Source organism: Mustelus asterias, chromosome 5, assembly GCF_964213995.1.
Source record: "Mustelus asterias chromosome 5, sMusAst1.hap1.1, whole genome shotgun sequence".
Lineage (NCBI taxonomy): Eukaryota > Metazoa > Chordata > Chondrichthyes > Carcharhiniformes > Triakidae > Mustelus > Mustelus asterias.
Genome location: NC_135805.1, coordinates 131,856,039 through 131,882,795, shown reverse-complemented (window position 1 = coordinate 131,882,795; position 26,757 = coordinate 131,856,039). Strand labels below are relative to the sequence as shown.

At 44.9% G+C, this 26,757-nt stretch overlaps 1 protein-coding gene across 1 annotated transcript in view; it reads right to left on the bottom strand.

The window, feature by feature from the left end:
• adgrb3 (adhesion G protein-coupled receptor B3) overlaps positions 1-26,757 on the bottom strand; it is an 840,122-nt gene that overhangs the window by 39,633 nt on the left and 773,732 nt on the right. The window contains exons 23-28 of the mRNA XM_078213595.1: positions 25,483-25,549; positions 21,710-21,795; positions 21,302-21,400; positions 20,760-20,931; positions 19,391-19,486; positions 5,818-5,857 (exon numbers count right to left, since the gene is read on the bottom strand). Of these exons, the coding sequence (XP_078069721.1) occupies positions 5,818-5,857; positions 19,391-19,486; positions 20,760-20,931; positions 21,302-21,400; positions 21,710-21,795; positions 25,483-25,549 (560 nt within the window). The remainder of the gene's footprint in view (positions 1-5,817; positions 5,858-19,390; positions 19,487-20,759; positions 20,932-21,301; positions 21,401-21,709; positions 21,796-25,482; positions 25,550-26,757) is intronic.

Below are 26,757 nucleotides of genomic sequence, written 5' to 3'. Positions count from 1 at the left end.
CTGATTATCTTGAACGTATCCACGTGCCCTGTTGTAACATTTTTAATAATGGCTTCCAATATTTTCCCTCTGACAGATGTTAGGCTAACTGGTCTGTATTTCCTGCTTTCTGTCTCCCTTCCCTTTTTGAAAAGGTGAGCTACATTTGCTATTTTCCAATCTAGTGAGAACTTCACTGAATCTAGTCAGTTTCAGAAAATTAAAAGCAACACATTAACTATCTCACAAGTCACTTCTTTTAATACCCAAGCTGAAGTCTATCAGCACCCAGGTTCTTGTCAGCCCGCAGGGCCAACAATCTGCTCAGTACTACTTCCCAGGTGACAGTAATTTTCCTGAGTTCCTCCCTTCCTTTCAATTCCTGATTTCTGGAATGTTACTTGTATCTTCTATAGTGAAGGTAGATGCAAAATACCTGTTCAATTCATCTGCCATCTCCTTATTTTCCATGATCAATTCCCCAGACTCGTTTTCATAGGGCCCGAGCTTTCGTCGTTAACTAACAAGTGCTCCTGAACACTAATGATCACTCATGAACATCAATGATCATTCCTGAACATCAACAATCGCTCCTGAACACTAATGATCACTCATGAACATCAATGATCATTCCTGAACATCAACAATCGCTCCTGAACACTAACATTTACTCCTAAACACTAATGATCATTCTTGAACATCAACGATTACTCCTGAATACTAATGATCAGCACTAACGATAGCTTCTGAATGCCAATGCTTGCTTCTGATCATCAGTGGTCAACACAAAATATTGACAATTACTTCCTAACACCAGTAATAGCTTCTGAACACTAATGATGCCTTCTGAAAACTAACAATAGTTTCTGAACACTAATAACATTGCCTAACGTGAATGATCACTTCAACAAATTTACCAAAACTCAACTGGCTTTGGGCTGCTTCTAAGCGCTTTAATAACACCTGAAGTAATCAAAAGTCATCAAAAGATGGCAATTGAGCACTTTTGATGGCAAATGCTGTGTGTTGCTGCCAGAGAAACCTGTTCCAAATTGCACATTTTGATATCAACGATGTTACTGAATGCTTTGAAGTGGGTATAAGTGAATTCTCTGAAGTGCATTTTAATGCAAAACTATATTAAAATGTTCTGCTGGAGAAGCACCAGGGACCTGGACACAGAGATATCCACCATATGACCAGAAGCCTGGGCACGCACAGCTCTGTGAAGCTATCATTAACTGCACCAAATACATCTCAACCAGACTCTCAAGAATCTTAGCATATTTTATTCTGCCAGATGGGATGGCACAGTGGTTAGCACTGCTGCCTCACAGCGCCGGGTTCTATTCCCGGCTTGGGTCACTGTCTGTGTGGAGTTTGCACATTCTCCCTATGTCTGCGTGGGTTTCCTCCGGGTACTCCGGTTTTCTCCCACAATCCAAAAAGATGTGTGGGTTAGGTGAGTTGGCCTAGCTAAATTGTCCCTTAGTGTCAGGGGGACTAGTTAGGGTAGGTGCATGGGGTGGGATTGTGGTCGGTGCAAACTCAATGGGCCGAATGGCCTCCTTCTGCACTGTAGGATTTTATGGTCTATGATTCTATAATTAAGAATTTTGAAAAATGTAGCTTCATATAAGGAACTTGATACAGCTGTCTACTCCAGACCATCAACGACATGGACACATAGATGTGCGAGTTAGGTTGATTGGCCATGCTAAATTGACCGTAGTGTCAGGAGGATTAGCAGGGTGAATGAGGGTTATGGGAATAGAGTCTGGGTAGGATTGTGGTCGGTACAGACTCAATGGGCCGAATGGCCCCATTCTATGATCTGACAGACCACTTGGGACATGCACTCACACCTCCACACTGCTTCAGAAACTTGTGCACGGACACTGTTACTGCCAACAACAAGGTGGTCGGACACACCTCCAGGCACAAGATGGAGACATTAACTTTTAATAGATTGTTAAGCCACCTAGTTAGCAATGTAATCCCATAGAAGGCCAATAAATGACTTGGAACACCTTTATTCGACTACTATGAACTTGGCCACAGGAACCTCATTGAGAATATGATGACATGTCCAAGTCCAAAGATGTGCGGGTTAGGTTGATTGACCATGCTAAATTGACTCTGTCAAGGGGATTCGCAAGGTCAATGAGGGTTACGGGAGTAGGGCCTGGGTGGGATTGTAGTTGGTACAGACTCGATGGGCTGAATGGCCTCCTGTATTGTAGGGATTCGATGACTCTCCACAAGATCACAAGGAACTCCATACTTCAATTGCATGAGTTATTTTGACTCACTTATAGCGCTGTTTCATTTGTACTTGAACTGATTTTTGGCAACAGTGACCTGCTAACGATGCCACTGTGGGAACTTATCTAGAGAACATTTTGCTGGTGTTAAAGCTACATGAATTGCTTTATGCATTGCAGCATATTCTGACAATCAATTTAATTCAACCATGCATATTAATTCATTTCTCTTGTACTCTAATAATCTCAGCAACACCTCCAAGTTGGGTCACCCAGGGAAGAAAGTAGAACACAAGCACTTTTCCACATAGTTATCTTATGTTGTTCCTCTTGTCATTCCTACTAAAGCTCCTCAGACACTGAAACAGCCCACCTTCAAATGCAGCAAGATCTGGACAATCACCAGGCTTGGACTGACAAGTAGTAAGTAACATTTGTGCCACACAAGTGCCAGGCAATGACCAAAACTATCCAAAATGGTGCTGGAGCGTGGTGGCATACCCTCCAATTCCATCTTTTACTCTTGTTCTATGCTTTTAAAACTGTACTCTAAGTCTTTTCAACTCTGTAACATGACTGTAACACTACATTCTGCACCCTCTCCTTTCCTTCTCTATGAATGGTATGCTCTGTCTGTATAGTGCGCAAGAAACAATATTTTCACTGTATACTAATACATGTGACAATAATAAATCAAATCAAATCTCCAGCAAGAGAGAATCTAACCAGCATCCCTTGACATTGAATGGCATTACCATCAATGAGTCCCCCACTATCAATTTCCTAGGGGTTACCATTGACCAGAAACTGAAACTGGACTAGCCATATAAATAATGTGGCTACAAGAGCAGGTCAGAGGCTGGGAATCCCATGGAGAGTAACTCACCCTAACTGACTTTGCTGTTTTATTCTGAATATGATGTGGAGATGCCGGCGTTGGACTGCGGTAAACACAGTAAGAAGTCTCACAACACCAGGTTAAAGTCCGACAGGTTTATTTGGTAGCGCAAGCCACTAGCTTTTGGAGCGCTGCCCCTTCATCAGGTGAGTGGGAGTTCAAACAACCGCACAACCTCAAACAGACCATTGTCCGCAGCAAACTACCCAGCCTTCAGGAGAACAGTGACCACGACACCACACAACCCAGCCACAGCAACCTCTGCAAGACATGTCGGATCATCGACATGGATGCCATCATCTCACGTGAGAACACCATCCACCTTGTACACGGTACATAGACTTGCAACTCGGCCAACTTTGTCTACCTGATACGCTGCAGGAAAGGATGTCCCGAGGCCTGGTACATTGGGGAGACCATGCAGACGCTACGACAACGGATGAATGAACACCGCTCGACAATCAGCAGGCAAGAGTTTCTCTTCCTGTTGGGGAACACTTCAGCGGTCACGGGCATTCGGTCTCTGATCTTCGGGTAAGCGTTCTCCAAGGCAGCCTTCACGACACACGACAGCGCAGAGTCGCTGAGCAAAGACTGATAGCCAAGTTCCGCACACGTGAGGATGGCCTCAACCGGGATCTTGGGTTTATGTCACACTATCTGTAACCCCCACGACTTGCCTGGGCTTGCAAAATTTCACTAACTGTCCTGGCTGGAGACAATACACATCTCTTTAACTTGTGCTTAACGCTCTCTCCACTCACATTGTCTGTACCTTTAAGACTTGATTAGCTGTAAAGACTCGCATTCCAACCATTATCTTGCAAATTGAGTTTGTGTCTTTATAATCCCTGTTTGTGACCAGAACTCCCACTCACGTGATGAAGGGGCAGCGCTCCGAAAGCTAGTGGCTTTTGCTACCAAATAAACCTGTTGGACTTTAACCTGGTGTTGTGAGACTTCTTACTGTGTTTATTCTGAATAGACAGACTTTGAGAAAGATTACCTCTCTTGGGAGAAGTCAATCATTAGTTGTCACTGTCTTTATGTCCCTGCCAAACCTGAACATTACTCCCAATATGGTCATTAAACAGAAGTGATAATTAACCCGTTAATTCTTACCTGATTGGCACGCAATGTCCTGACTCCCCAAAGTCTGTCCACCATCTACAAGGCACAAGTCAGGAGTGTAATGGAATACTCTCCACTTGCCTTCATGAGTGGATCTCGAACAGCACTCGCACAAAGCAGCCTGCTCGATTACTACCCCTCCCATAAACATTCAATGCCTCCACCACCAACAAACAGTGGCAGCTGTATGTACTATCTACAAGAAGCACAGCAGGAACTCATTAAGACTCCTTAGGCAACACCTACAAAACCTACGACCACGCCCATCTAGAAGGACAAACAGCAGCAGAACCTGGCGGTTCCCCTCCAAGTCACTCACCACCCTGACTTGGAAATATATCAATCACTGTTTCTTCACTGTTGCTGTGTCAAAATCCTAGAAATCCCTCCCTCGCAGCACTGTGAATGTATCTACACTTCAGGGACTGCAGTGCCTCAAGAAGACAGTTCACTACGAGTTTCTCAAGGTCAATTAGGGATGGGCAATAAAAGCTGGCCTAGCCATCGATGCCCACATCCCATAAGTGATTTGTTTTAAAAATGACTTGTATTTGTGTATAAACTGCCCTGCACACAAGATGGTTCTCCCATTTCCTGGCCAAGAACACAATTAGAAATGATTTATATAAAATCATCCCAGGATCCCAAAATAATTCCATGCTCCCCAGAAAGGATTAAGCTTGCTTTGATGTTGTACTGACTGTTTTATGTGAGGCAGAGACAGGGAGTGAAGGAGCTGAGAGGATGAGAACAGGAGATCCAGAGAAAGGGAAAGTAAAGTGGGACAGCAGGGAGGGCTGGGATTTCAGACCAGGGAGCTGACAAGAGGAGAATGAAGGGTAGGGAGGTTAGGGAGGGCGGGAGACAGGATGACCGAGAAAGCACTGGAGAACTCAGAATAAAGATGGGATCAGACCAGAACGAGGTGACAAGCACTCTTAACAACAGAAAAAACAGACCACAATAACTTCCATACAAGATGCCCTCATTCATATTCAACCACCAAGCACTGACCTAAATTTCTAGCCTAATACGTGAGGTTTAACAATATGAATATTACACTGTTAGGAGCAGGTCCTTAACATTGCCATTTAATTTTCTTTCTCATTCGTGAGCGGGGGGAAACACATCTGTGACATTTACGTTGTGCATTTTACAAAGTGACATTCCCCATCTGTTATGCAGAAGGTTTCAGTCAGAAAATGAACGACACGTTTGCATTTAGCATGGAATTACTGAGTATTATGACTTCATTACAACCTTTTGAAAGGTAATGGGGAAACTCGCAGCCAATTCAGGGTGTTTGATCTAAAGTTATGTATTCGCCTCCTGTGTCGTTATGCCCTGCAGGATGGCGTAGAATTCAGGCTCGCGAGGAGTGGGGGCGAAATTTCAATTTTGAACGGGGTGTTTTGAATCAGAGTTCTATACAATTCCCTCTCTTGGGACAAATCAAACATCAGTTGTCATTGTCTATCTATCCCTGCCAAACCTGAACGTTACTCCCAATGTGGTCATTAAACAGAAGTGATCATTAATTCTTACCTGATCGGCACGCAATGTCCACATCTTTCTCGAAGTCTGTCTATTTAGAATAAAACAGCAAAGTCAGTTAAAACAAGTAGTGGCAACGTCAAAACCCGATTTATATTTTTTAAAAATGCTGAAGCCAATCCACTGGCTTATTCCACTGGCAACGAACAAAATGAAATAGAAACAAAATAAAATAAGACAAAAAGAATAGAAAATGCTGGATAGACTCAGCAGGTTTGGCAGTATCTGTGGAGAGAGAATGGGGGGGTGGGGGGGAATTCTCTGGCTGTTCTCGCCAGTGGGATGTTCCGTTCTCGCTGTAGTGAACAGAGATTTGGCTGAACGCCAAATTCTCTGCCCTCGATTGCAACGGTGGCGGGATACGAACGGCCCGGAGGATTCTGGCCAATCTGTCCTGTCCAGTATGACTCTTCATCAAGTTCCAAAGAGGAGTCATGTTTCGACTCGAAATTCCAGTTCTTGTCTCCCTCTTCGCAGATGCTGCCAGACCTGCTGAGTTTATCCAGTGTTATATCTTTTCTTTTGTTTCAGATTTTCAGCACCTGCAGTATTTTCCTTTCGTTATGAACAAAATGAATTCTTGTTGTATCAGAACATTCACAACATTGTTCAATGCTTGCATTTTCAGCAGGACTCAAGCAGTTCTGAGAAAGGGAGGAAAGACCAAAGTAAACTGGAACATGGAGGGCAATGGATAATTACAATTAAAGTGTGCTCAGCTGCATACAGCGCTTTTCATATTAGATTACAATCACTGGTTATGCAGTACTGACAAAAATAGTGGATAAGCCCAACACAACAAGCATTTGGAAAGAGTGCATCATGTGTGAAACTAACAATGAATCAGTCAGAGGAAGAAAGCCATGATTTTTCAATCAAAGAAAATAACAGTGCAAAGAAGGTTCACCAGGATGTTGCCTGGTCTCGAGGGCGTTGGCTATGAGGAGAGGTTGAATAAACTAGGATTCTTGTCACTGGTAAGGCGGAGGTCTACAAAATTATGGCAGACATAGACAGGGTGGATAGTCAGAGGCTTTTTTCCCAGGGTGGAACTATCAATTACAAGGGGGCACAGGCTCAAGATGAGAGGGGGAAAGTTTAAGGGAGATGTGCGGGGTAAGTTTTTCACATAGAGGGTGGGTGCCTAGAACGTGCTACCAGAGGAGATGGTGGAAACAGGCACATTAACAACATTTATGAGGCATCTGGATGGGTACATGAATAGGGAGGGAATAGAGGGATGCAGACCAAGTAAAGGCAGAAGATTTTTTTAAAAATTAAGTTAGGGCATCATGATCGACACAGGCTTGGAAGCACGAAGTGCCTGTTTCTGTGCTGTACTTTATTTGCTGTTTGTTCTTAATAGCACTCAATTAGGTTATTCTATTTGTGGAACAGTCACATCCTAAGGCCCGGAATCAAGCTGTTGATAGGATGAAGACGGGTAAGTTCTTTAAATGAGAACACCAATTAAACAGTTCAACAAAAGCTTCATGGATCAACAAGTCCCTGTACAAATATATCAAGAGAAATTCTATCAAGTGACATGCAAAGTCTTTCTCAGCACCTGGTTTAAATGTATAATTTCCACACTCTCTATTTGATTTGACATTCATTGCTAATTTTGCGAGCTTTTCTCATGGCAGCTGTGGGTCAGGAATCAGGCTGGAATGTTAAGGCTATTATTTACGCCTATGTTTAACCAGGATTCCCTGCTGGCCACTGCTTCTAGACCAAGAGCCCCTTCACTGTCCCATTAGGTTGAAGTTAGCTCCCAGAATGATCTTTGTTTTAATTCCTTTCCTTTAGTTGTTTGTTGGTCCAAAACTTGAGTATTGTTGAACAAAAAGACATCCTGCTGAAGCTTTTCATCTAACACTCATCAGAATAATTCACAAGAATACCAATAGAAGGGAAAACAACATTATATTGCATGAGAGGACAGTGCTGACTGGTTGGCAAATAGACTCTGATTGGTAGAGTGTTGCCATGTAGCATGCACCAATTGACGGTGACTGACAGCTAACTGCCAAGCATTGTTTGATATTTAAACCAGAGAGCTTGACTCTAATTGGCCATGACATTGCCCTGAGGAATGGACAAGCAAATGCTTGTCATTAATTTTCTTTAGCTGAAACAGGCACAATGTGAGTACATGTTCTTTCTGTCTGCAAAGGACAGAGCCCTGTGTATTAATAACTGTAGCTTCCAGTATACACAAATGTACGACACTGCCAGCCTGACTGACAATCTCAAATTGATTGTCAGCACACAGTGTCTCATTTTTCAGCAATCCTTTCCCTTAGTAAAAAACAAAAATAAATGTAAACAAAGCATTTTTCTCCTCAGTCTAATACTGAAACAAGACTGGGTTAGTTAGGCTTTGCAATAAATTGGGAGGTGGCAGCGAGGGGGAAAAGCAGGAAAGCACATATTAAATATATTTTAAAGTCATTTATAGGATGTCAATATAGCTGGCTAGACCAGCATTTGTTGCCCATTCCTAATTTCCCTTGAGAAGGTGGTGGTGAGCTGCGTTCCTAAGTTGATGCAGACCTTGTTATGGAGGTAGAGACACTGTACTGTTCGGAGAGAGTTCCAAGATTTTGACCCAGCAACAGTGCAGGAATGGTGATATAGTTCCAAGTCAGGATGGTGAGTGGATTGGAAGGGAACTTGCAGCTGGTGGTGTTCCATTTGTCTGCTGTCCCTGTCCTTGAAGGTTTTAGAGATCATGGGTTTGGAATGTGTTGTCAAAGAAGTCTTGGCGAGTTGCTGCAGCACTTCTGGTAGATGGTACAAGCTACAGTCACCGTGCATCAGTGGTGAAGGGGGTGAATATTTAAGGTGGTGGGTGGTGTGCCGATAAAATGGCTGCTTTGTCCTGGATGGTGTCGAGCTTCTTGAGTAGTGTTGGAACTGCACTTATTCAAGTAAGTGGGGGTATTCCACCATATTCCTGACTTGTGCCTTGTACTTTGGGGAATCAGAAGGTGAGTTACTGGCCTATCCTTTTAGCCACAGCATGTATATGGCTGGATGTCTTGTGGTGCTGTGGGTAGTCTTCCTTTGAGCAAGAAGCTTTGGATTCCAGTCCACCCCAGGACTTGATGGCCAAGGATGATGCGTACATAATGTGGTCAAACAGGTTGAGTGCATCAACTTTCAATCCTTCCAAACACACCAATGATAGGCAGTAAGAGCAGGAGAGACCCCTGGTCAGCCATGCTTGATGTGGACTGGCACCTGTCATGCTACAAGCCCCTAGTGACATTCTAGAGACCTGTTCTGGGAATTAATAGCTAGGGAAACAGACAAAAGGCTGTCTTAGTGTGCCACTAGGTGTGGGAAGAGAATTGGATTGGATTTATGTGGCTGGTCCAGTTCAGTTTCTGGTCAATGATAACCCCCAGGATGTTGACAGTGGGGGATTCAGTGATGGTAGTTCTGTTGAAAATCAAGGGGTAATGGTTAGATTCTCTCTTGTTGGAATTGGATGTTGCCCAATATTTGTGAGGCACGATTGCTACTTTGCCACTTAACAGTCCAGCCGGACTGTTGTTCAATCTTCCTGAATATGCAGGCCTGGAGTTATTTATTATCTGAGAAATTACAAATGGTAATCATTGTGCAATCATCAGTGAACATCTCGACTTCCCAGAGAAGATGCTGGAGGAACGGTCATTGATGTAGCAGTTTAAGGTGTTTGGAGCTGGGACTTTACACTGCAAAATTCCTGCAATAATGCTATGGAACTGAGATGATTGACCTCGAATAACTACAACCATCTCCTTTGTGCTAGGTATGACACCACCCAGTGCAGAGTTTCCCTCTGATTCCCATTAACTCCAATTTTTGCTGGGATTACTTGATGCCACACTTGGTCAAATGCTGCCTTGATGTTACAGGCAGTCACTCCCATTACTTTTATCACATTATTGATGATCGAGAGTAGACTGATGGGGCAGTAATTGGCTGGATTCGTACCATTTCTTATGTACTGGATATACTTGGACAATTTTCCACATTGCCGGGTAAATGCCAGGGTTGTGGCTATACTGGAACAGCTTGGCTCGGGGTATGGCAAATTATGGAGCACAACTCTTCAGTACTATTGCTGGAATATTGTCAGGGCCTATTGCCTTTGTAGCATCCAGTGTCTTCAGCTGTTTCTTGATATCACGTGGAGTGTATCAAATTGGCTGAACACTGGCATCTGTAATACTGGGGACCTCCGGAAGAGGCCAAGATGGATCATCCACTCAACAACTCTGGCTGAAGATTGTTGTGAATGCTTCAGTCTTGTGTTTTGCACTGATGTGCTGGGTTCCTCCATCATTGAGGATGGGGAAATTTGTGCAGCCTTGTCCTGTTGTTAATTATTTAATTATCCACCATCTTTCACCACTGGATGTGGCAGGACTGCAGAGCTTAGATCTGATGTATAGGTTATGGAATTGCTTTGGTCTGTCTATCATATGCTGCTTCTGCTGTTCACTACACAAATAGCCCTGCATTGTAGCTTCACTAGGTTGACATCTCATCTTTAGGTATGCCTAATGCTGCTCCTGGCGTGACATCCTACACTTCTCATTGAACCAGGCTTGATCCCCTGGCTTGGTGAGAATTGTAGAGTGGGGGATATGCTGGGCATGAGGTTACAGATTGTGATTGAGTAAAATTCTGCTGCTGATGGCCCACCGTGTCTCATGGATGCCTAGCTTTTCAAGTTGCTAGATCCATTCAGAATCTGTGCCATTTAGCATGGTGGTAGTGCCACACATTATGGAAGGTGTTCTCAGAGTGAACGCAATATAGCTCGTGCTCCTGTTACTCAGAGTGCTTCTTCCAAGTAGTTTTTAAAAAATGTTTATTTATTGTCACAAGTAGGCTTACATTAACACTGCAATGAAGTTTCTGTGAAAATCCCCTCGTCGCCACACTCCGGCGTCTGTTTGGGTACACTGAGGGAGAATTTAGCATGGCCAATGCACCTAATCAGCACAACTTTCGGACTGTGGGAGGAAACCGGAGCACCCGGAAGAAACCCACGCAGACATAGGGAGAATGTGCAAACTCCACACAGACAGTGACCCAAGCCAGGAATTGAAACCGGGTCCATGGCACTGTGAGGCAGCAGTGCTAATCACTGTGCCACCGTTCAAAATGCAGTACTGATTCATTAGTTGAGGGAGGGTGGGAGCCAGTAATCAGCAGGAGGTGCAGTGCTGAAGAAGGTCATTCGGCCCATCGAGTCTGCACCGACTGCAATGCCACCCAGGGCCTATCCCCATAACCCCATGCATTTATCCTAGCTAGTCCCCCTGACACTAAGGGGCAATTTAGCAATGCCAATCCATCTACCCCACACATCTTTGGACTGTGGGAGAAAACCAGAGCACCCGGAGGAAACCCACGCAGACACGGGGAGAATGTGCAAACTCTACACTGACAATGACCCAAGCCGGGAATCGAACCCGGGTCCCTGTTGCTGTGCCACCATGTCGCCCCACCACTGTGCCACCGCCCGCCCTCTACTGGGTCTGTCCTGCTGGTAGCAGAGGACATACTCAGCGATGCTTTTGGTGGTGTCTGGGACATTATCTGTAAGTTACGACATCAGGAGTACGACTATGTCAGACTGTTGCTTGACTAGTTTGTGGGACAGATCTCCAAATGTTGGCACATGTTGCCTGATGTTTGGGAGAAGGAGTCCGCAGAGTCAACACGACCCTTTGCTGTTTCTGGTGCCGAAATCAATGCCAAATTTATTGTGACTGCGTTTTGTGGTGGTTGGATAGAGCTGAGGCCATTTCGGAGGGCAGTTGAGGGTTAACTATATTGCTGTGGCTCTGGAGTCACATGTAGGCCAGACCAGGTAAGGACGGCAGATTTCCTTCCCTAAAGGACATTAGTGAACCAGATGGGTTTTTACACCCATCCAGTCATTTTATGATTGCCATTATCGAGATTACTTTTTAATTTCAAGGTTTGTTCAATAAACTGAATATAAATTCCTCAGTTGCCCTGGTGGGGCACGAATTCATGTCTATGAATCCTTAGCCCAACTCTCAGAAACACTAAGCCAGTAACATTATGATGACGCTATCGCACCTGTCTTCATTGCAACATTGAATTTCTGACACCATTTCTTAAATATACCACAGAACAGTGTACTTTTTATCAGTAAGGGTTCAAACATCAAGGGAGGCAGGCAACATTTAGGCCTAAGTGCAGTAGTCATCAACATTTAGGGCTAAGTGTGGTAGTGAAAGGGATCTCAGGGGAAGGCAGCTCAAGCTGGTACAAGAGAAACAACATATGCAGCTGGGGAGAGAATGGGTTGAAATATCACACAACTGATCACATTTCCTGGGTATAAAGGTCTGAAATTATTCCATAAAATTGTTTGTTTTATTACAGTGACCACTTCTGAAAGGTGGTACCAGGAGGAGAGTGGAAATACCTGACTGGAAACTGAACCTAAAGTTACTGTTGATCGCATTTGTGGGTGATTATGTGTGACATTCTCCTGACGATTATTCTAATGTGAGGCAATAAACATTGATGGATATTATAAACTGTCTTGTTGGCCTTTGTTGCAAGGGAGGGTACGGAGCATAAAAGATGGGGAAATCTTGTTGCTCTCCTTGGAGCAAAGGAAACTGTGAGGTTATCTGATAGAGATGTTCAAGACTACAAAAGTTTTAGATGAGGTAGACAAAGAAAGGCTATTCCCATTTGGGGATTGTACACAGCCTAGGATATACGGATTTAAGGTTTTCAGCAAGAATTGCAAGGAGGAACTTGTTTGAGTGGAGAGTGATAATGACCTGGAACTGCCTCCGAGGGTGGTGGAAACAGAGGTGATTAATGATTTCAAAAGGAGATGGATTGGGCACTTGAGAGAAATAAACATATAGGGTGACAGGGATAGAGCGAGGGGGAACGGGAGTGACTGGACTGCACTCCTGAGAGCTGGTACGCACTCGATGGGTTGATTTGCCTCCTTCTGTGCCAGAATGAATCTATGTCATCACACACCACCCTCCCACTGAATGGAGGAGATCCGTTCCCAAGATGCTGCTACTTAGTTGGACATCAGAACCCTTCAGGCGGACTCCAGCTCAATGGGAAGATCGGCACTGCACCAGAAAACCCGTGCAGGTGGACTTTTGCTGCGAATGTCAGGATGCCAGGCTGTGCCCAAAGGAGCAGAAGAGGATGAAGGTGGCAGGGGTGATGTACTGGCACTAATGCTGTGAAGAGGCGGGTGAAAAATCCTGCAGTCCTGACAAGTTACTCATTTGTGAAGGACCTTTACTAACCTGCCAGTGTCCCCAGTTAACAATACACTTTTGATTACAATTGAGTTACCCAGGTAAAAGACCAACATGAAGCAAAACACCAAGTCTGAATCACAATTATTATGATGCAAGAAGGTAGCTATTCGACCCACTGTGTGTTATGCCTGCCTCAGTCAGGTGGAATTGCACATTACTCTTGCTCCCAGGATCTGAGTGTTGTGTAATTCCTTGCTTCCCTCACTTTTCCCTTCTTCCTAAATTCATAGACATTTAACACCCACGCTTCATTTCAACTCATCACTACACTACCGTTTATTTCACCTTTGATGCTTTTCACGGGGAAAAGGCGGGAGAATGGCACCAAGTCAAGATGCTCATTTGGAGAGCTGCTGCCTTCACAAATGAGTAACTTGTCAGGACTGCAGGATTTGTCACCCGCTCCTTCACAGCATTAGTGCCAGTACATCACCCCTGCCACCTCCATCCTCTTCTGCTCCTTTCATGTCTCCATCATGTCTGCAGCAGCTCACCAAATGATATGGAATGTAAAGGATGAATGTTAATGTTAAAAAAAAACATATAAACATAAACTCCACACAGACAGTCACCCAAGGCCAGAATTGAACCCAGGTCCCCACAGCATTGTGAGGTAGCAGTGCTAACCACTGTGCCACCGTGTCTCTCCCCCTTCCAATTCTAAACTATGAAAAATGTAATCGTCTGTCCAGGAAGTGGAAAATATTCCAGTGCAGTGTCCGCATTCCAGATATCTCCTTAGACATCAGGGCACATGGAAACACCAGAGGTGGCAAAATGCGGGGATATTCGGAGTTTGTTGGGTGTGCCTGGTCTCATGCCCCTACACCCCCAGAACTTGGTGAGACTCAGTTCAGCTTTTCTAACAGACTGTTGCTCTCGACTGATCTTACACGCCACCTCATGAATAGCTGCAATGCAACATTGGTTAAAAAGCTGTGGTGAAAAGGGAAATAAAAAAAATCCAAAAAGTTTTTAAAATACAAAGAAATATGAGCGGGACAGGAAGCGATGTGCTTCAATTCAGAATGGGTAAAAATGTGACTGTTCATTCATTTTGAGATTGGAAGGAAATGCTGCATCATTGAATGATATCACAGAAGGAGGCCTTTCAATCCATCATGCCTGTGCTAGATCTTCGAAAGATCAAACCGATTACTCCCACTCCCGTGCTCTTTCCATGGGGCGGCACGGTGGCACAGTGGTTAGCACTGCTGCCTCACAGTGCCAGGGACCCGGGTTTAATTACCGGCTTGGGTCACTGTCTGTGTGGAGTTTGCACATTTTCCCCATGTTTGTGTAGGTTTCCTCCGGATGCTCCGGTTTCCTCCCACAGTCCAAAGATGTGCTGGTTAGGTGCATTGGCCGTGCTAAATTCTCCCTCAGTGTACCCGAACAGGCGCCGGAGTGTGGCGACTAGGAGATTTCCATCGTAACTTCACTACAGTGTTAATAATAAATAAACTTAAACTTCCTCCGAAGTGTTTTCCCTTCATGAATTAATCTAACGTCCTTTAGAAAGTTACTATTGATTCTGCTCTCACTGCTATCTCAGACAGTGCATTCCAGATCGTAGCAAATTGTCTTGTGAAATTGTTGTCATCTCACTTCCGGTTCTTTTCCCAACCATCTCCAATCAGTGTCCTCTGGTTACCAGCCCTCTTGCCATGGGAAACTGGCTCTCCTCACTCACGGTTCACAATTTTGACCACCTCTATTCAATCTCCCCCATCCTTTTTGCTGGAAGGAAAACAATCCCAACTTTCCCTCCTCTTTCCAGCTTTTCCAAATGGAAATCTGAACCAAAAACAAAACATTCTGGGGGGCTCACTGGGTATTGGGAGGAGAAGGGAGAAAGCAAAGAGCTGTCATTAGTAACGGGTCATATTCCGAGGATGGTTTGACTACATCACTGCCTCACGTGATGGCCCAGTGGTATTATCACTAGACTATTAATCCAGAAACTCAGCTAATGTTCTGGGGATCTGGGTTCAAATCCTGCCATGGCAGTAGTTGGAATTTGAATTTGATTTTTTTTAAAATCTGGAATTAAGAATCTACTAATGACCATGAAACCATTGTCGATTATCGAAAAAAATCCATCTGGGTCACTACTGTCCTTTAGGGAAGGAAATCTGCCGTCCTTACCTGGTCTGACCTACATGTGACTCCAGAGCCACAGCAATGTGGTTGACTCTCAACTGAACTCAGACAACGAGGGATGGGCCACAAATGCTGGCCAACCAGAGATGCTCATGTCCCACAAATGCAAACATCCTTTTTCCTCTTTCACAGGCCGATTAATTCGCTGGTATTATTTTGTGTTCTTGCCTGGGGTTGGACTTTGACAGTCCGGTTTCTGTATTTCCATTCTGCCGAGGAGATGAAGTGTTTCCTTCCCAAAGGACATTAGTGAACAGATGGGTGTTTCCAACAATTGACAATGGTTTCATGGTCATCAGTAGATTCTTAAAGTGTGTCCCCATTGTATAGGTGGAGCTGGTATCTGAGATCAGGACAGGATGGATTGGGCCACAAGCAGAACTTCCAGTGATTCAGCATCTTCGACAGACAGACTGGACAAGCTGCCTGCCTCCTCGCTACTGAATGTCACAACTCAGGAACCCAATGAAGTACTCTGTGCAGCATCAGCAACAGTATAAAGCACGATTCTCTCAATGAATTCTGCATGTCAACTTTCATGCAGTGTGCAATGCAGTTTGGAGAATTCCTTCTGGCGACCCGCTTTACAGCGAGCATTCCAATTTTAAATCACTCCGAGAGCCCGGCACATCAAATAGAAGGGAAGTTTAAGACTGTAACAGTTCCTACCATTAACTGCTGTGAGTTAACGCTAACAAAAGACTGCCCTGTATGTAGTGTTCTCAGATTGTCCTTGCCCATATAAATCCCTCAACCAATTTCAAAAGATAACATAAAGAAAAACAGATTGTGGAGAGAAAAACAGAGGGAGACATTACTGGCTCCCCGGTGGTGGGGCTATGGGTGGAGGGGGACTATAGATATTTTGCAGCTCACCCAACCTGTCACAGGTCAGTTTTACCATCTACTGTGGTGGGATTTGAGCCAAGGACCCCAAAGCATTGCTCCAGGTTTGTGGTTTACCAGTTCAGTGACCTAGACCACTAGGTCACAGGAAGGAAACTATAAAATGCCAGGGAGCCTGCATAGGGACAGGCAGCCAACTTAAGTGATTAATTGCCCAATTCAGGGCACTTTTCTCAAGTCACTGGCGTCATGCGGGTGGTAGAGCAGCCTCCTGCTGTGGGGGGAGACCAGTAGCAGCATGAAACCAGCCTCTCAGTGGCTAGCTGGAGGGGTATGGGGGGAGAGGGGACCGGAGCCCCATGGTTCAAGGAAGTGGCTACCAGCAGTTAATGCTTACCCCGTGGCCCCCAACGCCGTTGCCGGAGGCTTCTCCCTTCTGTTCTCCAGGCCCAACCCATCTGACCCACGTAACAATCTACAACAAAGAACAATACAGCACAGGAACAGGCCCTTCGGCCCTCCAAGCCCGCGCCGCTCCCTGGTCCAAACTAGACCATTCTTTTGTATCCCTCCATTCCCACTCCGTTCATGTGGCTATCTCATGCTCACCCTCCTAAGGGCACATCAAAATGGAGGCACCTTTGCATTCTGCTTGCTGCCTGAGCAGCGACCAGCCAGACGGTGAAGGAGCAGAGAAGGAGACAATCTTTGCTCTACATTCATTCACAAAGTGAAACATTTCAAATGTGTAGCTCACAAGTCTACAACTCACACCAATATCAGCATGTGTCTCTTTATATGGGTCCCAAGTGTGGTAATGATCCAATCGCTGCACCCCTCGCCCAGCTCTATATCCTGAACATTCATTTATACAATAACACCACCTCCCTCGGTGGTGCTGCTGAGTTTTTTTTAAGCTTATTTATTGGTGTCACAAGTAGGCTTACATTAACACTGTGAAGTTACTGTCAAAATCCACTGGTTATAGAAACATAAACATAGAAACTAGAAGCAGGAGTAGGCCATTCAGCCCTTCGAGCCTGCTCCGCCATTCACTTTGATCATGGGTGATCATCGAATTCAATATCCTGTCTCCCCCTCCCCCTCCCCTGCCCACCTTCCTCCCATCTCCCCTGATCTCTTTAGCCCCAAGAGCGATATCTTAATTTCTTCTTGAAATCAGACAATGTTTTGGCCTCAACTACATTCTGTGGTAGTGAATTCCACACATTCACCATTCTCTGGGTGAAGAAATTCCTCCTCACCTAAGTTGTACATTCCAACGTCTGTTCAGTTATACTGAGGTAGAATCTGGCACGGCCAATGCACCTAACAACGCATCTTATGAACTATGGGAGGAAACTGGAACACCCGGAGGAAACCCATGCAGACACAGGGAGAATGTGCAGACTCCACACCCTAGCCGGGAATCAAACCCGGGTCCCTGGCGCTATGAGGCAACAATGCTAACCACCGTGCCACCGTGATGCTGGCCACTGATCCACCAGTGTGGAAGGCCCGCCCACCATCCTTAATTGGCTGCCAACCAGCTGTCTCCTGGCAACATCACAGGGGAAGTTCCACCTTTCGTCCAAAAGCACTGGCCACCCAAAAACTGCCAGGTTAAAGGCCACCTTTCTTCTGAGATAACATTTCAGGTCAAATTCCAACAAAAAGTCATCGTTCTGAAATGGCAACTCTGGTCCGTAATTCTCCGACCTCGCCCGCAGCTGGGATTCTCCAGTCCCGCTGCAGTGAATGGAGATTTGACTGAGTGCCACATTCTCCACTCTCTCTGGCGGGGGTGGCGGGGTGTGAGAGATCGGAGAATCCTGGTGTCCATTTCTATCTCCACAGGTGCTCTCTGAACTGCTGAGTATTTGTTGCCTTTTCTGTTTTCGATTCACATTAATTTGCTTTTGTATTGGTGCAAAATATGAATTTACTTTTGTTTCTTACTTTTCATTTCTATCTTTCTTTTCCTTTTTTAATGCAATCTTTCCTTCATCTCACTTTATTCCTCCTTCAGTACCTGATTACATTCGCTCTCTTTAACTCACCTTCCTTGCAATGTTTAATTTTCATTCCTTTACTCTGATCTTTTAAGGAGATACCGTATTGCTTGTCTGGTTGTCCAGGTCCCAGATGCCCTCAGTTATCAGATCACACATCCAGCAACATAATGGGCAAAATACTTGGAGCTGAAGATCTAACTTAATAGCAGACATGATCGCTTACCCTGTTACTGCAAAATATGGCCCAAGATATTTTTTCAAATACAATTTCTTGGAGTGAAATGATTAACTGGACTATTTTCCCTTGCGAAATGAGGTGTCCTTTGAAGGCTTAGATCAGTAATTCTTCTGACACAAACACACATCAGGATCTCAACTTGCTCCAGGCAATTTTCAGATCTCCTGCTCCCTTGCACTCTGCTTGTCAAATGTACTGTGAGAATGGGCTGCACAGTGGCACAGTTAGCACTGCTCCTTCATAAGGGACCCGGGTTCGATTCCAGCCTTGGGGGAAACATAATGTTCACTATATTCTAGAGTTTGCATAGAGTGGGTAAAATATCTTATGCCTAATCTATAATAAGGATCAATTTCATGGTGTTAATGCTCTAGTTGGTTGCATTTCTAACCAAATCATGGCATCACTCCCATGACTTGGTTGTAAATGTACAGCACGGCGGCACAGTGGTTGGCACTGCTGCCGCACAGTGCCAGGGAACCAGGTTCAATTCTAGCCTCTGGTAACTGTCTATATGGAGTTTGCACATTCTCCCCATGTCTACATGGGTTTCATCCAAGTGCTCCGATTTCCTTCCACACTCCAAAGACGTGCACATTATGTGGATTGGCTATGGTAAATGCGCAGGGTTACAGGGATAGGGCAAGGCGGATGGGCCTGCGTGGTATGCTCTTTTGGAGAGTCGGTGCAGAGCCAATGGGCCGAATGGCCTCCTTCTGCACTGTAAAGATTCTATGGCGTGCTCTGAAAGGGCTGGACAACCCAAAGGTCTCAACTGTGCTCTATTACATGTAGATAACAATAATAAAGGCCTGATTTTAACCAAACTCATTAGGTGAGAACAGAGCAGGGTTTGCGTTGGCGACAATGGAGTGTGATATTCAAAGGGGAGTGAACCAGGTGTCCAACCTGCAGATTAGGTCTGGTTCCAGCAAGAGAATAAAGAAATAAATGCTAACCATGATCCGAGCATGACCATTTGGAAAAGTACTAGCTGTATCTCCGGCTATTGGATCCTGGCAGTTCCGCAGGCGGCATCGAACAGCATCTTGTACCTATTGAACAGGAAGAAACCAATAGGTAAATCATTAAACTGATCATGGAGGCATTTATGACTTGGTCCAATTTTACAGTAGGACACATTTTTAAATTATTTTGCAGCTATCAAAACAGATAGTACAAAATATTTATTTATTAGTGTCACAAGTAGGCTTACATTAACACTGCAATGAATTTACTGTGAAAATCTCCTAGTTGCCACTCTCCGGCACCTGTTTGGGTACACTGAGGGAGAATTTAGCATGGCCCATGCACCTAACCAACACGTCTTTCAGACTGTGGGAGGAAACCGGAGCACTTAGGAGAAAGCCCACGCAGACACGGGGAGAATGTGCAGACTCCACACAGACAGTGACCCAAGCCGAGAAGCTAAGTTTTCCCTCAGTGTACCCGAACAGGCGCCGGAGTGTGGCGACTAGGGGATTTTCATAGTGACTCCATTGCAGTGCTAATGTAAGTCTACTTCTGACACTAATAAATAAACTTTAAACATCTTTGCATCCACAACCATCTGTGGTGAAGAATTCAAAAGATCACAATCCAGGGGGAGGTCCATGGCTGCAGTGCTGGTTATGAGGGGGGATGTGCGGAGGGGGAGAGGAGGGGTGGCATTTCACTTGTCCTGAAACCGTAAAATCCCGCCTGTGGTCGACAGATCTTTCTATGGTCCCCTCCTCACCTGCTCCGTTTCCCGTGCCGGTCGAGACAGTAAAATTCTGGCCTAGGTACATGATTATGAGAGACATGAACAGAGTGGATAAAGGAGAAACTATTCCCCTTCGTTGAAGGGTCAGTCACAAGGGGACATCGGTTCAAGGTGAGGGGCAGGAGGTTTAGGGGGGGATGTGAGGGAAAATGTTTTTACCCAGAGGGTGGTGGTGGTCTGGAAAGCACTGCCTGGGAGGGTGGTAGAGGCGGGTTGCCTCACATCCTTAAAAAAGTATCTGGATGAGCTCTTGGCAGGTCACAACATTCAGGGCTATGGGCCAAGTGCTGGCAGATGCGATTAGGTGGATGTTCAGGTGTTTCTAATGTGTGGGTGTGGACTGGATGGGCCTGTACTGCGCTGTATGATTCTATGATGTCTTTAGCCGCGAGGCCCAACTGTCACAGAGTGGAGCAGGCTTCACTGACCAGTTGGTCTTTGCCGTGAGTGTGTGTTATGTAACACCTCTGACTTCCTGTCAGCCAGTGTGGCAGCTTGACTATACGGGGTCAGTGCACGGGGGGATGGGGGGAGGGGGGAGGCAGCTCCTCCTGATCGCTCACCTCTCTCCTCAGGACGCAGTGCACCATGACAATGACGAATCCCTGCAGCGAGTCAAAGACGGCAAACAGGATCTGAAACAAGATGGAGCGTTTGTCGGTCATCGCCAGGACCGCCGACATCCAGGTCAGAGCGAGGAGGGGCAGCACCACACAGGAACTCCACAGCGACGCCCTGCACGCAAAGAGAAAAGTGGTCAGGTCTGGTGGGATGTAGGTGAGGGGGACGTTTCAAAAAGCTTAAGAGTGAAGTTTAATTACATACTTTTAAGGTAGTAAAAGTTAAATCTGCATTTTGTCCTAAGACGTCAGTCCATACTTTAATGGCATTTATATTTAAGCTATCTCTACAGACACCACGTTTTACATCTATCACCTTCTCAATAGTCATTTGAAATTAGAAGTTTCATGTATCTCCATAAAGAAAGAAGTTATGATTACCAAAATCATTTGTTTTGCGGGCAGTTTATATTTATAAAGTATTTTAACGTATTTATCGACATATATTCATATATAGATACAGATTTAAAATGCTTGAGACTAACATGGCATTACTGGCAGTGGTGGCTGATAAGGCTGTCGTTGAAACAACTCCGCACTTGGAACATTTGAGCGTCAGGCCGCTATGGGGCTCACTCATCTGACTGGAACCAAATAAAAAATCCAACAAAAAAAAGGAAGAGAGAAATTGCAGCTTTAAAATAAAAGTATTCGGCACCCTCAGGAAGTTAAAAAGAAAATAAGAGTAAGAATTCTCCACGGTAAACATGATAATTACATTACACCACACTACTAAGAAAGCCATGCAGAATCTGGCTCAGTGTTAACACGTTTAACTTAATGGCATGCAATAGCTATTTAACGCAGGGCATCGTTTTCTTTTACCGTGCGATGGAGCAGCATTCGGCGTGAGCTTGGAAAGTACAATGAATGTTTCAGCATTCACCACCTACCCTCCTCTATGTTTTAGCTTTTTATCTAGGATTCCGTCCCTCGACACCAGTTTATTAAAAACTAAAATGCCGATCACCATGTTGACCTGTGGAAGAAGAAATGCTTTTTGTCATCTTAATGTTGAATGGACAACAAACGCCGATCATTGATTCTGCACAGACCTCAACGCCTGTCTCTTCTCAGATGTTAACTCAGTACAGTTGTTATTATCGCCATCTACACCCTGCAGAGGCACTTTGTGGCTTCCACTCTCCACCAACAAGGCCGTCTGGCGTGCATGGAACAGTGATTTACTTTACTCTTTCTTGGGATGTGGGTGTCAACAGGCTGGGCCAGCATTTTACAGCTTATTTATTAGTGTCACAAGTAGGCTTACATTAACACTGCAATGAAGTTACTGTGAAAATCCCCGAGTCGCCACACTCTGGCATGTGTTCGGGTACACTGAGGGAGAATTTAGCATGGCCAATGCACCTAGCCTGCACGGACTTTCAGGCTTTGGGAGGAAACCGGAGCACCCGGAGGAAACCCACGCAGACATGGGGAGAACGTGCTGACTCCACACAGACATTGACTCCAGCTGGGAATCAAACCCAGATCCCTGGTGCTGTGAGGCAGCAGTGCTAACCACCGTGCCACCATGCATTTGTTGCCCATCCCTAATTGCCCCTTGACCCGAGTGGTTTGCTTGGCCATTTCGGAGGACAATTAAGAGTCAATCACATTGCTGTGGGTTTAGAGTCACAAGCAGGCCAGGCCAGATAAGGGTGGCAGCTTTCCTTCTCTATAGGACATTAATGAACCAGATGGGCTTTTTCTTTACTACAATCAATGATAGTTCCATGATCATCATTACGATAATTTCATGCCCAGCATTACTAAGACTAGCTTTACATTCCAGATTTATCAATCAAATTTAAATTCCACTAGCTGCCGTGGCGGGATTTGAACCCGTGATCCCACAGGATTAGACTGGTCCTCTGGATTAGTAGTCCATGACAGTGCCACTATGTTACCAGCTCACCCGCCACTGTTTCTAACTGTTCACACTCAGCATCAGCTGAGAGATTAGGGATGTGAAGCGTTCAATTCTGTATTTAAAGTTTCAATTTCTTACCCATTTTTCTTCCTTGCTCTTTGGTTCTCGGGTGTGTGAGCAATTCTGGCAAAATACTGAATTCCCATCCCTAATTGCCCAGAAAAGGTAGTCTCTATCCAGCACACCCCTTGTATTGATAGTGCTCCTGAACTGCTTGATCACAGACTGAACTCATAATGGCCTGAATTTTGCAGTAATGGCACTCGGGGCTGACCCAGAAGTAAGCTGCCTGCAAAGCTCTAGAAATCTCTGTGCCATGGGTTTCCCCTTTCCTGACCTGAATTTCTATCTGCTGCCAGGTCAAGGGGATTGCCAGGGGTCCATCAACAGTAATGTCTTCATGCAGGTAGCCAATCATACTGGGGAATTCCCACAGACAGCAAACAAGGAGGTAAACATAGTCTTTATATATTTCACAGAGGGGAAATGGGACATAATAATAAACAAATTAAAAAATAAATTAAAGTAAAAACTATTGAATTTTACCACAATGAAGTGATTCCAGATTGTGAAAATATCAAGTTTATTTTTCAGGGCCAGAGGGAATGTTCAGCAGTAGTCATGACAGTACTCTGTTAAAACCCCAGTTAGACTTTGTTAACAAGGGCCGTGCTATCTGGGGAGTTTTTATCAGGGACATTGCAACCTGAAAGAGGAGGTTCTCAGCATAGCAGTGATTTCTGAAGTTTGCTGTCAGCAAAGATTCCAACATGCACCTGTGGTGGAGCAGGGAATTATTGACAGCAACTTCACGATATCTGTATTTAACTCCACATCTATGGCCGCCAGTTTCACAGAGTAATGGAGGCGAACGTCAAGACATTTCGCTGTCACTGCAACTGCAAACGTTGCACCAAATTCCAGCCCCCACAACAAGTCTCCGACAAAACGTGTTTACATCACTGCAACCTCCCAACCCCCGGAGGCTCCACCACCCAGAAGGATAAATGCAGCTACGCCACAAGAATACCACCAGTTCTCCCCCCAAGTCACACACCATATTGACTTGAACATGTGTGGCCTCCCCTTTTGGTCAGTTCTGGGACAAATTTCTGGCTACAATGGGACCCCCACTCAAAGTGCCCTTCTTCACAGGTAAGCTGAGATGACTTGACTGTCAGAAAGGCTAGTCGGGCATTTAAAAAATAATAAATTATCAGATGGCACCAGTGCATTTGTAGTCTGAAATTTATCTTTTCATATATATGAGGCAACATGTTACATATATAGCAAAAATAACATTGTATTGAAGTGACATTTATGGGCCAATATGATACCAACTTTCCACTAATGAGGCAAAGTCAGGTAAACTATGATCGTTGCATTTAACACCCTGCACTCAGCAAGATAATAACTACATAACAGGTTATTTTGTCCAAGTATTATTCCAATTTCTGAAGTGTGATAATCATTTTGTACATCACTTTTTACCTCCACCATTTTATTTAGTCTCTTTTCTACTTTGAATCTTCCAACATTAGGCCCAAAAGTCATTTTCTTTATTTTTGAACGAATGTGTAGGTCTGTGCAGATACTGTCAGTAAACTAATCGCTGTCGCTCATGTTAAAATGGGAATTCCAGGCCTCACAAGCTGGAGGGGAATGCTGAAGAGCAGTCGGATTGCACTGCTTGTTTTGTATTAGTCACATTGGTCTTCTGCAAACCCCCCCTCCCCCTACCTCCACCATGCATCTTGGCGGTGGAAGTGGCTCGCCACTGGCTGGTGGCGGGATCTTCCAGCCCTGCTGATGTCCACAGCGTTTTGTGTGGCTCACCTGTCCTGCTGCCAGGGAACCCCATCACAGGTAATAAAAACGAGTGAACTTTCATCGTTTTATTGTGCAGCTTTTGCACCAGGACCCTCAGTATAACAAGGTTAAATGCATGGGCCATGGACCCTCACCGCATTCCTCCAGCCACTTCCTTGTTTTCGATGGGCACCGAGACTAGCTGGTATTCCTTTTTCGATATTCCTGGCACACAGTGGGAGTGTGGATCTGGAAATGCCAGACCTGCTGCCCACAATTTTCATGGCAAGGGTGCAAAAATCACAGCTATGTACTTCCAATGAGAATTCACAAGGAGTGTCAGTCAGCTGTTCAGGCGGCTGCACCCTGGTCAAGGGGAGGAGAACCCTGAAGATTTCCATTTCTTAATCCTAGTCATTCCTGCCAGTGGGAAGAGATTCCCCCTATCTATCAAAAACTTTCAGGGTGCCTCAAGTATCTGTGCTTTGTCTTTCCTCAATACGTAAAAATGAGCTTTAGCGCCCTCTGTGCTTTCTGTCAGTTGTAGAAGCACTTGGCATGGAACAGATGCCGGCGAGGTGGGTGAGTGCGCCATGTGAGTGGACTTCCGCACCACAGTGTTGTCCCTGACCTGCTGCACACCAACTCTTTTGAGCAGGCTACTGTTTGGATCTGGCTGAGATCCCAATGAGGGTGTCGAGTACACTCCCTTACCATTGTGCTCAACGGCACAGTCCCTGATGTCCTTTACCTACAAATGTTTCAGGATACGTTCCCCTAGTCTGAGGTAGTTGAAAACACACACACGCACGCACACCAGTCACATTATGATATACCAAGGCATTCAATGACTGTATCATTTCAATGGAGTTTTAAGTGGGTCTGCAGTATTGGATGACAGCAACGCATGCAGATTTGTTTTACCAGAACAACAGCAGCTGCGGGTCCAACAAATGCATATAAAAGACCTCCCTCTAGAGACAGCCAGCAGCTGTGAACATAAAAAGAAATAACCAATACATAAAGATTAGAAATCTACATTAAATTAATGGTCTGTAGACATATTGAAGTACGGACAGAATTTTAAACAGTGCATATGGCTTCGTGCTTTAAGGGAGCCTCAAGTTTTTAAAAAGAAATCAATGGGCTTCATTAGTAAGAGACAGTGCTGAGATGGGAAAGTCACCAAACCACATGTCCCCAGTCTGTAGTGAACCCACACTCTCCAGATGCCAGTGACCTTCCCGGCTCAGTCTCATCTCCCAGTTAGAAGATTGCAGGTTCAAGTCCCACACCAAGGACTTGAACACTCAATCCAACACTTCACCATAGTACTGAGGGAGTCTTGGGTGGGAGGTGGGCTGAGGGGGGGGGGGGGTCTCCCTATGCCCTGGCCAATACTTTTGCATCAACCAATTCCACAACATCACTAAAGAAATGTTGATCTGAGCACTTATCTTGGTGCTGTTTGTGGGACCACTAAATTGGTGGCCACATTTCCTACATAACAAAACCAAAGTAAAGTAAAGTAAAGTTGCCATGGTCCCAGAGGTTCTCTCCTTTGAGGTGATTGGTGGTGATTTAACCTGAGGATCATCACACCTCAGGCGAGGGATAAGGTTGGGGGGTGGGGGGGCAGAGTAGTTAATTCTCTGCATTAAGTTAGAGAATCTTAATGCAATCAGACAGAGTCAACATGGCTTTGTGAATGGGAAATCATGTTTGACTAAATTATTAGAGTATTTCTGAGGAACTGACAAGCAACGTGGATAAAGGGGAACCTGTAGATGTGGTGTACCTGGATTTCCAAAAGGCATTTGACACAGTGCCACATGAAACATTACTACACAAAAAAGAGTTTATGATGTAAGTGGCAACATATTAACATGGATAAAGGATTTGTTAGCTAACAGGGAGTAGAGATAAATGGGTCATTTTTGGGTTGACAAGCTGTAACTACTGGAGTACCATAGGGATCAGTGCTGGGATGCAACTTACAGTTTATATATCAACGACTTGGATGCAGGGACCGAATGTATGATTGCTGTATTTGCTGAAGACACCAAGATAGGTTGGAGAATCAGTTGCGACAAGGACATAAGGAGTTTACAAAGGGATATAGATAGGTTAAATAAGTGGGCAAACATTGGCAGATGGGTGTATAATGTGATAAATGTGAGGTTGTCCACTTTGGCAGGA